This window comes from Schistocerca gregaria, chromosome 4 (assembly GCF_023897955.1).
Source record: "Schistocerca gregaria isolate iqSchGreg1 chromosome 4, iqSchGreg1.2, whole genome shotgun sequence".
NCBI classification, from domain to species: Eukaryota; Metazoa; Arthropoda; class Insecta; order Orthoptera; family Acrididae; genus Schistocerca; species Schistocerca gregaria.
In genome coordinates this window covers 313,126,932-313,142,463 of record NC_064923.1, presented here as the reverse complement: position 1 = coordinate 313,142,463, position 15,532 = coordinate 313,126,932, and the positions used below count along the sequence as shown (strand labels likewise).

Here is a 15,532-nt window from a genome sequence, read left to right as displayed (position 1 = left end):
AACTCAAGTATGAGATGTATAAAGTAACATAACATGTTAACTATTCGGCGGGAACGAGTGGAAGTGTGGGAGCATGTTACCAGAGGTCTCCCTGTAGCGCACACGGAGTTGGACCTCACATGACCTGAGACTAGCGTGACTAGCGCCAAATGGCTGGCCGGGCAACACGAGGCTGTTGAAGGAACGAGAAAAGATGATGTGTGACAATAAGTGAGCACTTACGGTTCACTGCATTGGTGTTCTTCATTACAGCATGACCCGTAGACAACATTTGGGTGACTTCGCACAGGGAAGAATCGTCAAGAAACTGGAAGAAGTACGAAGCGTGAAGAGCGTAACCAGAGCTTGGTATTGCTCACAGCGTTGTTCCACTGCTACTCAAAGGAGAGATGGTCGACCATAAAAAACTACAACAGCAGATGACCACTACATTGTGCAACATGCAAGAAGGCACCTCATCAAACAGCGGTGCACGTGCTACACAACAGGAGTTTGAGCCACGCAATCCCACCCTCAGAGTGGTACGGCGACTGCATGGGGGTGGTCTCTTTGCGCGACGACATTGTATTGCGCTGACATCCGCACATCGGGGCGCCATTTGCGATGATACCGAGTGCATATGGACTGGACCATCGAGAGGTGGGGGTCATGTACTCTTCTCAGAGGAGCGCAAATTCAAAATGGTTCAAATGGCTCTGAGCACTATGGGACTCAACTGCTGTGGTCATCAGTCCCCTAGAACTTAGAACTACTTAAACCTAACTAACCTAAGGACATCACACACAACCATGCCTGAGGCAGGATTCGAACCTGCGACCGTAGCAGTCGCACGGTTCCCGACTGCGCGCCTAGAACCGCGAGACCACCGCGGCCGGCAGCGCAAATTCGATCTGAGAAGTGTTTGTGAACCTCCTATGGCGAGTGATGGGAATACAGAATTCACCCAGGAACATTTTTCCAACATGGTTGTTTTTGTGGTCCTCGTAAAACACTGTGGGGTGGCATAATGTTACATTAGCATACTGACCACTACATCTTTGAACAGAGCACGCTCACCGCTCAACGTTATTTGGACAATACCCTCCTTCCCGAGTGCATCTCTTCAGGGGTGCATTCGGCTCTGACATCACTTTTATGGATGACAGTGCGCGACCTCATCACATAGCGCAGGTGGAGGGGATCTCGAACCGACTGGCCTGACCGTTCCCCCGACTTAATTCCCATCGACCACGTGTGGGATTCGGTTGGGAGACACTGCAGCTCGTCGACATGCACCAAAGACCATCCAGGTAGCTGTCAACCGCGGTCGTGGGAAAGAGGAACACCGTGCCACAAGAACTTCGTAGCAACCTTGTGGTCAGCATGGGAACACTTTGCAGAGCATGCTTTGCTGTTCGTGGCGATCACACATTCCTCCTTTTATAGTGTCCAGGAAACCATTACAGTGGCTTCAGTGGAATTATAGTCTTTGAATAAAAGTGCCATTTCTGTTTGTCTCACTGCGTATTTCTTTCAATTATCATCTGTTCTGCTCTGTACTACACTATAGTATAGCAGTCCTTTCAACGGACGGTCCAAGTTTCATCGAGCTATGCTTCTTGTCAATGACACACCATGAGAAAAGTTACTTCACTCCTTACATTTTACTCGCCAGCGTACATCGGCTAAGCCCAGACATGGCGCAGCAACGAATCTGTGTAAAACGAGTTGCAGCGATTCACTTGAGGAGCTACATGGCGGCTACAGAGAGGACGAACCTCTGCGCCTCTCGTGTGCAAGGAGCCACTGCAGATCTGTCGCCAACTCTCCAGTAGGCCGACGCAGGGGTCAGAGAAATTTCTTCTGTATGCCCTCAGTATCGAAATGGACGTAAAAGAGCTAGCAGCTGTGCTTTGTGTGCGACATCAGAATAAAAAGAGAATCCAGAAAAAGTAGTATTTTGGGTATACTCTGTTATTGCTGATTGTGGCATAAACGGTTTATTTCAGGCATTGAACAATGATTTAAGAAATTACTGTGATAAAATTTTCAGTTACGTGAGAATATCAGTAAAGCCTTTTAGCCGCAAGAGAAGATTTTCGTGACCTTAAAGTCTAATCACTAGGTAATCGTTTGTTGTTAGCAGTGGTTTTTACAGTTTTAGTTTTAACTGTAACGAACACGTAGCAGTGAAACTTCCTGGCAGATTAAAACTGTGTGCCCGACCGAGACTCGAACTCGGGACCTTTGCCTTTCACGGGCAAGTGCTCTACCAACTGAGCTACCGAAGCACGACTCACGCCCGGTACTCACAGCTTTAATTCTGCCAGTATCCGTCTCCTACCTTCCAAACTTTACAGAAGCTCTTCTGCGAACCTAGCAGAACTAGCACTCCTGAAAGAAAGGATACTGCGGAGACATGGCTTAGCCACAGCCTGGGGGATGTTTCCAGAATGAGATTTTCACTCTGCAGCGGAGTGTGCGCTGATATGAAACTTCCTGGCAGATTAAAACTGTGTGCCCGACCGAGACTCGAACTCGGGACCTTTGCCTTTTGCGGGCAAGTGCTCTACCAAGGTAGAGTTTGGGAGGTAGGAGACGGATACTGGCAGAAGTAAAGCTGTGAGTACCGGACGTGAGTCGTGCTTCGGTAGCTCAGTTGGTAGAGCACTTGCCCGCGAAAGGCAAAGGTCCCGAGTTCGAGTCTCGGTTGGGCACACAGTTTTAATCTGCCAGGAAGTTTCATATCAGCGCACACTCCGCTGCAGAGTGAAAATCTCATTCTGAACACGTAGCAGTGTTTTTCAGGTATTATTTCAAAAGCGCTTTATAATAAACTCTTAAATATTTGAGACAAAAAATGTGGCTTGCCCCATTTGTTTACACATCGTATTACTGAAAATAATTCTCCCATATCTAATGTATCGGACCCATTAGTGACACTCGCAGCAACAGGAAACGTAGCTGCGCTATTTCGGTCTGGAATCAAGTTTTGGGGAAAATTTCCACGTCCCGGATCGTAATGTGCTTTGTCTGTGGTGTGAAGATCTTGTAACTGAGTGGAACACCAAGAACAGGTTGTTATGAGATTGAGAGACGATGATGTCCGTGTTCTCCAATTGACCATTGTCTGAAAGAACGTTTTTATAAGTTGTTTGAGTGCTTCGAACTAGACTTCGTTTATGACGCTCATGAGTCTAATTTTAGTGGCCATTTTCGTTTCTTTGGGAATACTTTGAAGCGGGTTCAGTAGAGACAGTAAAAAGATTTGGTCTTCATCCTCTTACGCTTTCCCTTTGCTGTGTCCTAGCATTAAGCACCTTAATTTACAGAACATCATTAATCTCCTTTCTGGCTTCTTTCTTAAAGTAGCCACGCCAGGTACGGCTGTTTTTTCCTCTTCATGTGCATCTCCGATTTGTTGCTGGCAACGGTCTTGAGAAACGACTCCTGATTGAAATATATATACTCACTCCTACTTACTTCTGCACCTGATCCTCACTTTTGCGGATTTCCTGCAGTGCAGTTCACGACCAAAAGAATCCCCGGGATGCTTCCTCCTCTTCTGTAATGAACTGTGAAAGTGTTAGGTATTAAGGCAGAGATCTGTGCAAAGTGTTTAGTTAAACAAGATCCCCTGAAATTGAAAATTACTTACCGTCACTAAAATGAAGTAAAATAAAATAAAATGTTTTTGACACACCTAGCTCTTTTTTGTCTTCCAAAGTCGATTATTCTCTTTCGAAAATTTCCAGAACTTTTTCCCAAAATGTTTCTTTCTGTTTGCGGTTTGAACAGTGCTGTGGTGAAGTGTCTCGAATTGCTCATCTTATCTGAATCTTGAAGATAAGTTTCGGTTTCAGCGCACACAGGACGAAGAAAACTACATACAGTGTATCCCAGAAAATGTATGTACTCTTTTTTTCGTGTGGAGGGTACTGGGTACTGCCTCTTTGTACTATCCATCTCTCAGGGAAGCATTTGTCAAGGTAGGCACTCACATCATGATGATAGTGACAAGGTGCTCCAGCCTGCTGGAAGTATCATTCTCCCCCCACAACATCTATTTGATGCATGGCATCACTTATTCCTGGAGTAAGTTCAAGTTTATTCACCAGGCACTGTATGCTCAAAAAATTAAGATCCCTTCAAACCAAATGCTGATAAACCACATTACTTTGCAACTCCTGGTAGGTTCACATGGTATTCCACTGTCATATGAACATTCTCAGCTGCCCATGAGGGGCATCTGTGATGATTAATTGAATCATTAGCTAGCCAGGGTGGCTGAGCGGTTCTAGGCGCTACAGTCTGGAACCGTGCGACCTCTACAGTTGCAAGTTCGAATCCTACCACGGGTGTTGATGTGTGTGATGTCCTTAGGTTAGTTAGGTTTAAGTAGTTCTAAGTTCTAGGGAACTCATGACCTCAGAAGTTAAGTCCCATAGTGCTCAGAGCCATTTGAACATTTTTTTTACCTCATTGCCGCAAACAGTCTTGTATGGAAATTATTTGTCCTGTGCACATCTTGCTTGATACGACTCACAAAATTCAATTCTCCTGTCAGAATCGTCCTCATTCAGAGTGTGGAGGAATCTAGGAATAAAATTTTTCCATTGCACACATTTCAAAATGTGGTGGATGCTAATTTTTGGAATTCCTGTCTCACGAGCCAGTTGCTGCACAGACTTTCTAGGAGACTGCTGAAATATTTTTGTGTCTTCTCTTCCTCTTGTGGAGCCAGTGGATCATTGTGGTATTCCATAGTGGTTCTTGTGGACATTATGGACAGCTCCTTCTTCCTCTTAATTGTCTCCCAGATGAGTAACTTTGAGTAACAGTTGTTCATCTTGTTGAAATTTCATGTCTCTGTCTTCCAGTAGCATTTCAGAATGAGCTTTCTTTGGCCCAGGCCCTGCCTGCAGCCATTTTTCAATCTGTCACACCTGAAAAAGGAAAAAAAAGTATTGCAATTAAGAGCTGTAAAAGAGTGTATACATTTTTTTGAGGCACCCCAAACGGATGAGTGGCAAGTAGCATGTTTTGGTTCTGCTGGTGCCGTGGTGTAGGGGTGAGCGGAAGCCACTCTGCGATCAACTGGCAGTGCTGCCAGCAGAACCTCACAGTGGCATCTCTGCTGGCAGAACTGCCACACTCTTTTAGATGGAAGCTGGGGGAGGCTCCATTGCATTGTGTGTGGTGTCTGCAATTTGGATGCGCGGCCTCCTGTGTGAAAGGGCCCTTACTGTGTACTGTGAGTGGAAAAGTTTTATTATTTATAAGGTTGGGAGGATCTGCAGTGGGGACCACTCAGTATAGTGGAGCCAAATGAGAAACTCCTTAAATAAATTAGCAGAGACTTTTACACACTAGGTGCCAAAATGTTAGCAGCGAAACGTTTTGCACCTGATTGCAGTATGAGATTTATTTGGTTTGGTGTTAAGAATGTGCTACTTCAAATATCGTGAAATAATTATTTTGTGTCCGTGATACAACTTAATTTTCAGTGGCACTGTGTGTCTTGTGGTGAGTGATAAACTTATCCAACAAATACACACTCACACACACATAATTGTGCCATTATAAATGTGGACAGAGTTGTAATGTACCATACTAAACAGATCTGAGAAGCCTACAATCTAAAGGTTGTTTTGAACATGGCATGGTCCTATTGGGGGTAGTATCCATCTGTATTTCTCCAACTTCTTGACTGACTTACTTAATCAGGTATAGGTGGGCCTACAACTGAAACCACAATGCAGTCTGCCATTTTCCATGAGTGGAAAAAACTATATGAAAACCCAAGAGGTGCTAGAACATCATGGTGAGAGAAAATCTGACTTGAAAATTATCATCCACTGAAGATATGACTGGACAAGCCATATTTTGAGACATAACTGTCTTCTACATAGTGAGATATAATGACCAGCAGAAGGAAAATGTGTAATGGGAGGCACACAATTGATTTATGAGTTAAAGATCAACATTGAATATTAGCAGTTGAAAGAACAAGCACAGATTGTGACAATTGGAAGTTAATCAGAAATTGAGGAAGGATGAGCTTCTGCCCATCTACTAAAACTAAATTACACACAAACACAGCTATGGGCAATAATAGCGGGAGTGACTCATAGTTTAATATGTTTTTACTTCTGCCTGTTAACTCACTATATTTTTCATAAGTAATAGTTACTTTATAACAAAAATATTTCAGTTTCGAGTACTCAGTGGTTAAAGTGATGTTTACTTTCGTGTCCTTTCTTTGATGTACTAACTAATTAATGGTACATGTTCATTTCTTTTATAAGCTGTAAACTGGTTGCCCCAGAAAAAGGAGGCGGGGCTTCTCCCAGCGGGTAATGCACTTTGAGCCCATTGCAAGCTTTTGCTCCCAGAATCCTCCGCATATGGACAAAGTTAAAGTGTGCAATTAGTATGCATCTGTTAGCAGGTCACTATTTATTGATGATGAATATGATGATGATGGTCAACCATGGAGGTGGAAACGTCTGACCGTAATTTCTGAAGTGTCTCCCTAGGACACCTACAAAAGTTATTTTCAAGGCAGTTTCAGTTCACAAAAATAGATATAAGATCTTGAAACATTTTATTGACTTTCCTTTAGAAAAATCATATCTTGTGATATTGACATTGACAAGATGCACAAACATTAGCTTTCTGTCATTCAAATTCTGCACTTGTATTAATCACAAGTGACATGAATGGTGTTTTGTAAAATTATTGACACTTCTCTACTGTAATGAAGTCTGGTAAATAAATGTCCAATTTGACTACCAGTGTTTCCAAAGTGCTTGATGAAATGAAGGAGCTTGATGAATGCCTCAACAAATAATTACTTCAGAAACTGGTTTGGATATATAGACAAAAATAGAGCAAAACTATCAAAAATAATTTATAATTGCTGAAATCTAAATCAGCTGAAACTAACTTCCCATCAATCCCTTTAGAAAGTTGCCCTCATAAAATGTGGTTTAACGCCCTAGATAGATTTAGCACTTTGTTACCAGCCATCAGTTTGCTTTTCTGATTCCTTGAAGAAACGACTGTTTTCTTCTTTTGGCAGTGTTCCACATGTCTCTCCAAACTCATCCTGTCTAGCCTTACATAATAGTCATTGTAAGACTAAGCTGAATGATAATGCTTCCAGGACCACACAGTCCTGACCACATTATGTTATCCTCTGTGTATGATGTACTAGGTCAACAATATGCAGGTACATGTGTTTTACACTCTACTCTCTATCCAGATAAGAGTCACTACTTCTCCTTCAAGAGGGTCAACTGCCTTATGAAGCTGTGTACAATGCACTATGAGGATTCCATGGAAGTTGTAGGAATCAAGCCCATGTCCCCATTAACAGTCATTAACCTTGATATTTCATCTTCAGAGGTGGTTCATTATCTATTTGTAAGAAAAGAAACATTTCATTTGAATTTCTTTTCAGGTGATTAGTATGAAGTTTCTTTCATTAGGAACTGACAAACAAGACTTATGTTGCCTGTGTTTGTTGACTTTTGTGTTTACTGTTCATACTGTAGTATAGAGGGAGAAGAACACTCATACAGTGTCTTAATTTCTTTAGATGGTTATTCATCGTTACGAGTAATACCTGTATCTAATAACAACTCATCATGTAATGTCGCAAGTGTATGGAGATAAACATGCTATTATTTGTGATTCTTGAGTTTCTCCCGGCGTATTTGATAATCAAAATATCCACGGGTGTACTGCCGGTCTATAGTGTCCAACGGGCCCGTTGGACGCTATAGACCGGCAGTACATCCATGGATATTTTGATTATGCTATTATTTGGCAGTATCATAATATTCAGATTAGTTTAACAAGTGGACATGTGCCTTTAAATCTATCAAAGGATTACACTGGAAACTATACTTTTCGGCCTCAGAAAAAAAAGGAAAAAAATAAAGAAAAAAAAACTAAATTTTATGGCACTGTTGATTGAACAACCTTAGACAACTGTCAAACTGCATAATTATGACAGTTTTCTTTATCCAAGCACATTGAAATCATTGTTAACTTAAGAATGAATGTAGCATCTAAGGTGTCTGTAATGTCATAGATGAAACTATAAAGAAGGGAAAGATGAGTTTCTTGGAAGGTACCACAAATTATACTTGAATCATAATGTATTGAAAAAGACATATAACCTGTTAATAATGATTTCTGAAATAAACACACTGTCACTATGAAAAGATTTTCTTTTCTTTTTTGTTTGTCAGGTTATGTTACAACAATTTGTAATAAATTGTATAATAACTTATTACAAAACTACTGCTTAAATAAATACATAAAATATTCACGTTATTGGTTTCAGCGTGCAACTGCTGTCTTCAGATGTAAAAAAATTCACTACAGAGGCTTTGTACAACTATATAACAACAACAGTACTCAGTTACACACTTGAGACATCATGAAGTCAATTAAAATATTGGAATACACATTATCAGGTGGAGTCTTTATACCATATGATAATACGATGAGAATATTTCAGTGAATGTACACAAATCATCACATGGAGTCATTTTGACATGTGATGATATGATGTACAGAGTCTTTTCACTATGCCGTGATATGATGTACGTCCATGAAATATGTGTCTCAGTCCAGCACACAGTTTTAATCTGCCAGGAAGTTTCATCAGGGACTCGGGACCTTTGCCTTAGCACTTGCCTGCAAAATGCAAAGGTCCTGAGTTTGAGTCTCGGTCCGGCACACAGCTTTAATCTGCCAGGAAGTTTCACATCAGTGCACACTCTGCTGCAGAGTGAAAATCTCATTCTGAATTCATGATGTTTGAAGTGTGTAACTGTTCTTGTTATCTACCTACACAAAGCTTTTTAGTGCACAATGTCACACCTGAAGATAGTACCTTTTTGCTAAAATTGATAATGTGAATATTTTCATGTATTTAATTTGTTGTTGATGTAATAATTCACTGTACAAATATTTATAAAGGTTGCATACTTCCAGTTGACAACATGCCATTTTTTAAAAAAGAATTCATAATACATTATCCAGTTTTCATAATAAAATGACAAGACTTCCCAACACATTTTCAGCAGAGTAAAAAACAATTGATTTTCCATTTTTGAGCATAGAATTTCCTGGTGGGCTTGTAATGTGAAGAAGCATTATTGTGAAGCAGCATGTAATTCCTTTTGAAATACAGTATTTATATGACTTTACAGCAATGAATACTTAGTAGAAGAGTGATGATATTATAACAGTTAAGTAATCATTTTTTTTCTTTTGACTGCTTGACTAGCATCAACATATACATTTTAAAGGTAATTTCAAACACAAATATAATATGCTTAAAATGAGCTTGAGATATATCAACATTTCAAGTTCATATTGAGATTTTTTCCATACTTGTTCCAAAATTTACTAGAAATATGATAGAATGTAACTACAGAAGTATGAGATAATGTGTTTTGTTGCAATAATGAAATTTGTACAGGAATGGTGAGAGACTAAGTAAGTCTGAACATCTTGGAATTCATGGACATCGACTGCACATCAGAAATGTGAGTGTCGCTGACAATGGTGTGTACCGATGCACTGCACACAATAAAGCTGGTTCAAGAAACAGCACTGTTAACCTGGTACTGACTGTTCCAGGTAAGTGAGAAGCACATAATTACATCTTTTACAACAGCTACTATTTTCCATCCTAATATTTGGTAAGCCAAGCTGCAGTTACAAGTCATTTCAGGTTTTTGACAGCTTGCGTCTATACTGATAGTTGTAAGTGCACACATTTATCACAGTCATGGGATAAACTGGTTTAAGGACAACAATGCAGATAGTCAGCATTTATTCACAGAATTAGTGTACAGCTATATGTGATAAAATATATTGACCGATTTAATGTCATAAGCAGTTGCCTTGCGTATTGATAGGACTAATTCCTATCATTAAATCTACTAGTATGAAATTTAATTAGAAAGACATAGTTCCTTGTAATACTTTTTTATTTAACACATATGTACAACTGTTTTTTCATAAATGAAACATAATGCAGAAAACAGTCAGAGCAGCACTTCCTTACAATTTACCAAAGATATTTATTAAGACAAATGACTACACTGTTATAAACTGCCTGAACAATAGCTTTCTTTTTAGTTAATATTTTCATTTTCATATATACACACATACATTATTTATGGGAAATAGCCCTAAACAAACTCTGTTCTCCATGTACTGTATTTTATAAAATGAGCGTATCAATAAGTTTATTGTACTTTATCCTTAGTTTGGTTTTTATTTTTGCTAACTTGGTTCAATTTTAAAATTTTGTTTAATTTTTTATTTTCCCCCAACATCACTCTCACTCCTTTTTTAAATTATTGCCTCACATTCCTTCGCGATAAAGATGAAATATTATCTGTTGTGCATTACCCACACTTTTTTCTCTACAATGATCTCAGAAGGTTTTGTTGAAGTCTGACGATGAACATATTTGAATTTTGCCCAAAGGAGTGCATGATAGGGCCTATTTAGCTACAATATTAAGTTAATTACAATGAGATTAATGTTGCTTAAGCCCTTTTACTGTTATTTTTTCAGGTCATAATATTGCGTCAATTTTGCAGCCACCATCAAACCTGCTAGTAAAAAGAGGGGATACAGCAGTATTTGACTGCGTTTTTGAGAATGCTGATGAAACAGAATGGTACCTTTGGCCACATTCTGAAGCAATCAAGAATTCAACTAGGTATTGTTGTTCAGTATATGTCAAAGTTGGTTTTAGTCTCACATTGTTTTGCTGTCTTCCCCTTCTCTCTCTCTCTCTCTCTCTCTCTCTCTCTCTCTCTCTCTCTCTCTCTCTCTCTCTCTCTTTCTCTCTTCCCCCTATCCCCACTTCCCATCACTCCTCATTCCTTCCCATACCCATGTAGATGAACGAGGATTAGTTACAACATATGGCGGTGTTCCTAAGGTAACATCACAAGACAACAGTAAATAATTTAATGAAAGTATGCAGATCTGCTCCATCAATATCAGCTGCGGAACCAGTTACCTATCTGGCATCTTTGCAGGTGTCCATGACATTAAAGACTGTTGTCACAGTGATAGTTGATCCTGCATTTTAAATATATTGTATCTAGTGCTTCTTAGTTTGTACCTGCCTGGATAGCTGTGTGTGTTAAAGCACCAGTTCTGGGATGGGAGATGTGCCACATGTGAATTAATCCCACCCAATGGATGAACAGTGAGGGTCAGTGTGCCAGCCGGCCTGGATGTGGTTTCTAGATGGTTTCCCACACCTGTCTTTTGTGCACATTTGATTTTACTGAGCAGTTATGTTTTTAGCTTTATGTGTACCTATGTCCAAATTATCTCTTCCATTATGACACCCACAAATCTTCCGTTTATATTTAGTAGTTACTTAAAAAATACAAACATTATCAAAAAGTTAATAAGTGCAACAGGACTAATATTGTACCTATAGTTATACGTGAAAGGAGAGGGTCGCATTTCTTTGTTTTATTAACCACAAAATCGATTTTCGGTCACTTAGTGACCATCCTCAGTGCTGTAATATACAATTTAAATTGGTAGGCACTGGTGTCAACAAGCTTAGAGTTTATGTGATCGCTCTAAGCTTGTTGACACCAGTGCCTACAAAGAGGACTCAGAAAGTTTATGGTAAACCTTGCATGATATCACCAACTGGCTTATTTAGAGTTACTTGTGTGTCCATTACATCCCTACTGACAAGGTCTGAATCTGCAGATGTTACCTTCCTTTGACCCTGGTATGTTGAAGTAGCCATCATTCATTATCTCATATTACTAAGAGATTGCAGGCCCCTTTTGTAGTTGCCCATTGGCACACCTGTTTGAAGTCACTTTCTTTATAGACAGTTGCTATGTGTGAAGACATTTCTATTTCTCCTTACTTTAATGGCACATACCTCAGTTAGTGCTGAGGCTCAATGGTAAGTCACTGAATACAGAATAGAGATAGCTGGTCTGACTCTTTATCTTATTTTTTGGTCTATATTTACTGTTTTTAAATCCCTGTCAGTGAAAATGGGATGTTTTCATTTTGAGGGATTTGACAATCACATTCTTCAAATTCTATATTTAGCTGCAATTTCCTTGTCCATTTTCTTCTTAGCATGTCATGCTGTGTCTTTTTTGACTTTGGATCCCAATCTTTTACTATTTGTGTTTGGCTTCAGCTACAAATGTGTGACTATTTTTCTTATCTATGTTATGAGAATGACTGTTACAAATCCATTCTAAATATGCTGCACAGGCATTCAGAGAGGAAAATCATCATTCAGTTTCAGGGGAAATTGAGACTGGAAACCACATCAATGAAAGTCAGACAATGTCTGTATCAGGATAGCTCACTGTTCTGCAAATAAAATAGGTGTTGAGGTGTAATAGAAAGCTACAGGTGAGCTCATGTGAGCTCAAGTAGAATAGAACAGTGTTACAGGGATTGTGAAGCTCGTGTGGAGGCAGAAGGGAGATGGGAACAAAAGTTGGCCTGAGGGAACAACGGGTACTGAGATAATTATCTGTATTTTCACGAATGTAGGATGTATTGATGGAGAGTACACACACACACACACAAACACACACACACACACACACACACACACACACACAGTGCAGAGTACATTATGCGGAGGGGGGAAATGCATATAGCATAGGATCTAAAGGAGCTGTTGAAGCCAGTCACTATATGCAGAATAGCCACTTAATGGTCCTACCAAGAACTGTCCACTGTTTAGCAATGACCATTCATGGGCATAAATCATTAATTTGTGGTCACACCGTATGAAGTACTTATGGTCATAAATGATCTTGCCTCTGACAGGATAGGAAATGCCAATGAAAAGGGTGCAATTGGAGGTTGTGGGTGGTGCATAGGACAGGGCCTGCATGTTTTATGAGAATGGACAAGTATTTTATCTAGGTTGACTAGAAAGTAGAATATTATGTAAGATTTCACTTCGTCTCTGCCCTATATTTCGTAGACATTACCAGTTGCAAGTTCAGTTAAAGTAAACAGAATTAATTTAGTTGGAAGTTAGAGATCAAATGCAGGTAAACACTGGAAGGTAAAGAAGTGTGACTATCTGATTAGTTCCCATCGTATGACCTTATTTCAGAATAAGTATAATTTTATTATTATTCATTTCAGTTAAAATATCAGTAGTATAAGTGTGGTCAGTAGTCAGTGATTCAGAATGTGCAACATACATAAATATACTCATAGTTTATTCAACTAGGATTTCATTGCCAACAGTTCCAATTTACATTCACTCTTGACACTGTGGTAACAATACCATTTCTCACTGTGGTTAACGTCATTTTGGACTTTCCCCATGAGAACTATGAAAATTTAGTTGAAACTTTGTATATGACTAGTACTGTTCTTTAGTAACTCCCTATCAAAATATCTTCAAACATATTACTAATTAATATACTCCTTTTTATCCATTGCACCTTTGAGATCAATACTTAGTGGGCTGTAGTACAGTCCCAGATGCCTCACTTAATACAGGTTTTTGAAATGTTTTTGCAGAGTGATTGTTGTCTTACCTTCAAATGTCTGACAGTTCAGATCTTTCAGCATATCTCTGATGCTCTCCTGTGGATCTCTGACCATAAGTGCTCCCCATCTTCCTATACCTTTAATGTACCCTCCCAGTCTTGTGTCGTATGGTGCCACACACTTGAGCAGTTTTATAGAATGGGTCACACAAGTGATTTGAAAGCAATCTTCTTTTTAGACTTCTTGCATTTTCCCGATATTCTACCAGTGAATTGAAGTTTGCCACCTGCGTAACCTACAACTGAGCATGTCTGATTGTTTCATTTCATAGTCCCACCTAGATATTTGTTTGAGTCTGTTGATTTCAGTTGTGAGTCACTGATGTTGTAGTTATTGGGTACTACATTTCTGTCTTTTGATGCACACAATGTAACATTTATGAAAATTTAAAAACAAGTTGCTAATCTTTCCATCACTTTGAAACCTTATCAGAATCTGCTTAAATATTTGTCTGGCTTTTTTTGAAGAGTACTTCATTATAGAAAAGTGCATTATTTCAGCTGTGAGATTTTCAGGGCAAACTGAAGTTTATATCAAAAGGATAGGCACATGGGAAATGAAAGTGGTGTATTTGTTGCAGTAGACAAGAAACTGAAATCCACTGAGGTAGAAACTGAAACTGCATGTGAGACTATTTGGGTAAGACTCAGGGGCAGGGACAAAATGGTTATTGGATCTTTCTATCATCCATCAGACTCATCTGCTGATGTAACTGAAAACTTAAGAGAAAACCTCAGTTCATTTGTATGTAAGTTCCCAAAGTTCAGGGGTGGGGACAAAATGATTATTGGATCTTTCTATTGCCCACCAGACTTATCTGCTGATGTTACTGAAAATGTAAGAAGAAACCTCAGTTCATTTGTATGTAAGTTCTCAAATCATACTGCAATCATTGATGGAGATTTTAATCATCTTACAATTAATTGGGAAAATTACATTTTGTTAGTGGTGGGTGTTTTAAGACACCCTGTGAAACTTTACTAAATGCCTTCTCCGAGAACTACCTAGAACAGATAGTTCAGAACCCCATTCATTACAGAAATACTGTGTATTGGATTTAATGGTAACAAAGAGACCTGACAACTATGAGGATATCCACATTGGAACTGATATCAGTGATCATAACACGGTTGTGGCAACAGTGATGACCAAAGTATAAAGAACAACTAAAACAAGCATAAAGATATATATGTTCAGTAAACTAGATGAAAAAATCTGTAGTGCCATCCCTCACTGAGGAACTTGAAACTTTCAGTACAAGGAAGCAGCATGTAGAGAAACTCTAGCTCAAGTTTAAAAGAACAGTGGACTACGCACTGGATAGATATGTACCCATTAGAACAACTCATAATGGGAGGGAACCTCCATGGTATCCAGTCACTGTAAAGAATCTTCTAAAGAAGAAGAGATTATTGTATAATAGGTGTAAAACAAAGTGTATGGCTGTAAATAGAGAGATGCTGATTGAAATGAATTTGGCTACCAAGACAGGAATGCGTGATGCCTTCAGTGACTACCAGAGCAGGCTGGCTGGAACACCAGACCTTGACACTAATTTGCTGGGTGGACTTGTGCCAGGGACCAGCATGCCTTCTTGCTTGGGAAGCAGCATGTTAGAACATGCGGCTATCCAGGTGGGCTATGAGGTTACTGTTAATGTTGTCTGACAGGTCATTCATGTTCAATATAGGCAGCACGGCCCAATATGCTACTCTGTATCATGTCTGAAGTTATTACTCCATCTGTCTATGACTCTCCATCTAAGATAATGTAATGTGTTCCCTATTAAGAAATCCTCTGTCCACTGACAGATTTCATTTGATAACTCGTATGGTCATGCTTTGATTAAGAAGCATTGGGTTGGTACTGGTCCAATGCCTTTTGGAAGTCAAGAAATACTGTATCTGTTAACTACCTTGATCTACGGCTTTCA

The 15,532-nt window shown here is 39.4% G+C and overlaps 1 protein-coding gene and 1 non-coding gene across 2 annotated transcripts in view; one reads left to right on the top strand and one right to left on the bottom strand.

Moving 5' to 3' along the window:
* Positions 1-15,532, top strand: part of LOC126365880 (inactive tyrosine-protein kinase 7-like) — a 457,269-nt gene that overhangs the window by 375,522 nt on the left and 66,215 nt on the right. The window contains exons 4-5 of the mRNA XM_050008577.1: positions 9,482-9,642; positions 10,591-10,738. Of these exons, the coding sequence (XP_049864534.1) occupies positions 9,482-9,642; positions 10,591-10,738 (309 nt within the window). The remainder of the gene's footprint in view (positions 1-9,481; positions 9,643-10,590; positions 10,739-15,532) is intronic.
* Positions 2,197-2,271, bottom strand: Trnas-uga (transfer RNA serine (anticodon UGA)). The gene has a single exon. It is a non-coding gene; the product is annotated as a tRNA-Ser (tRNA).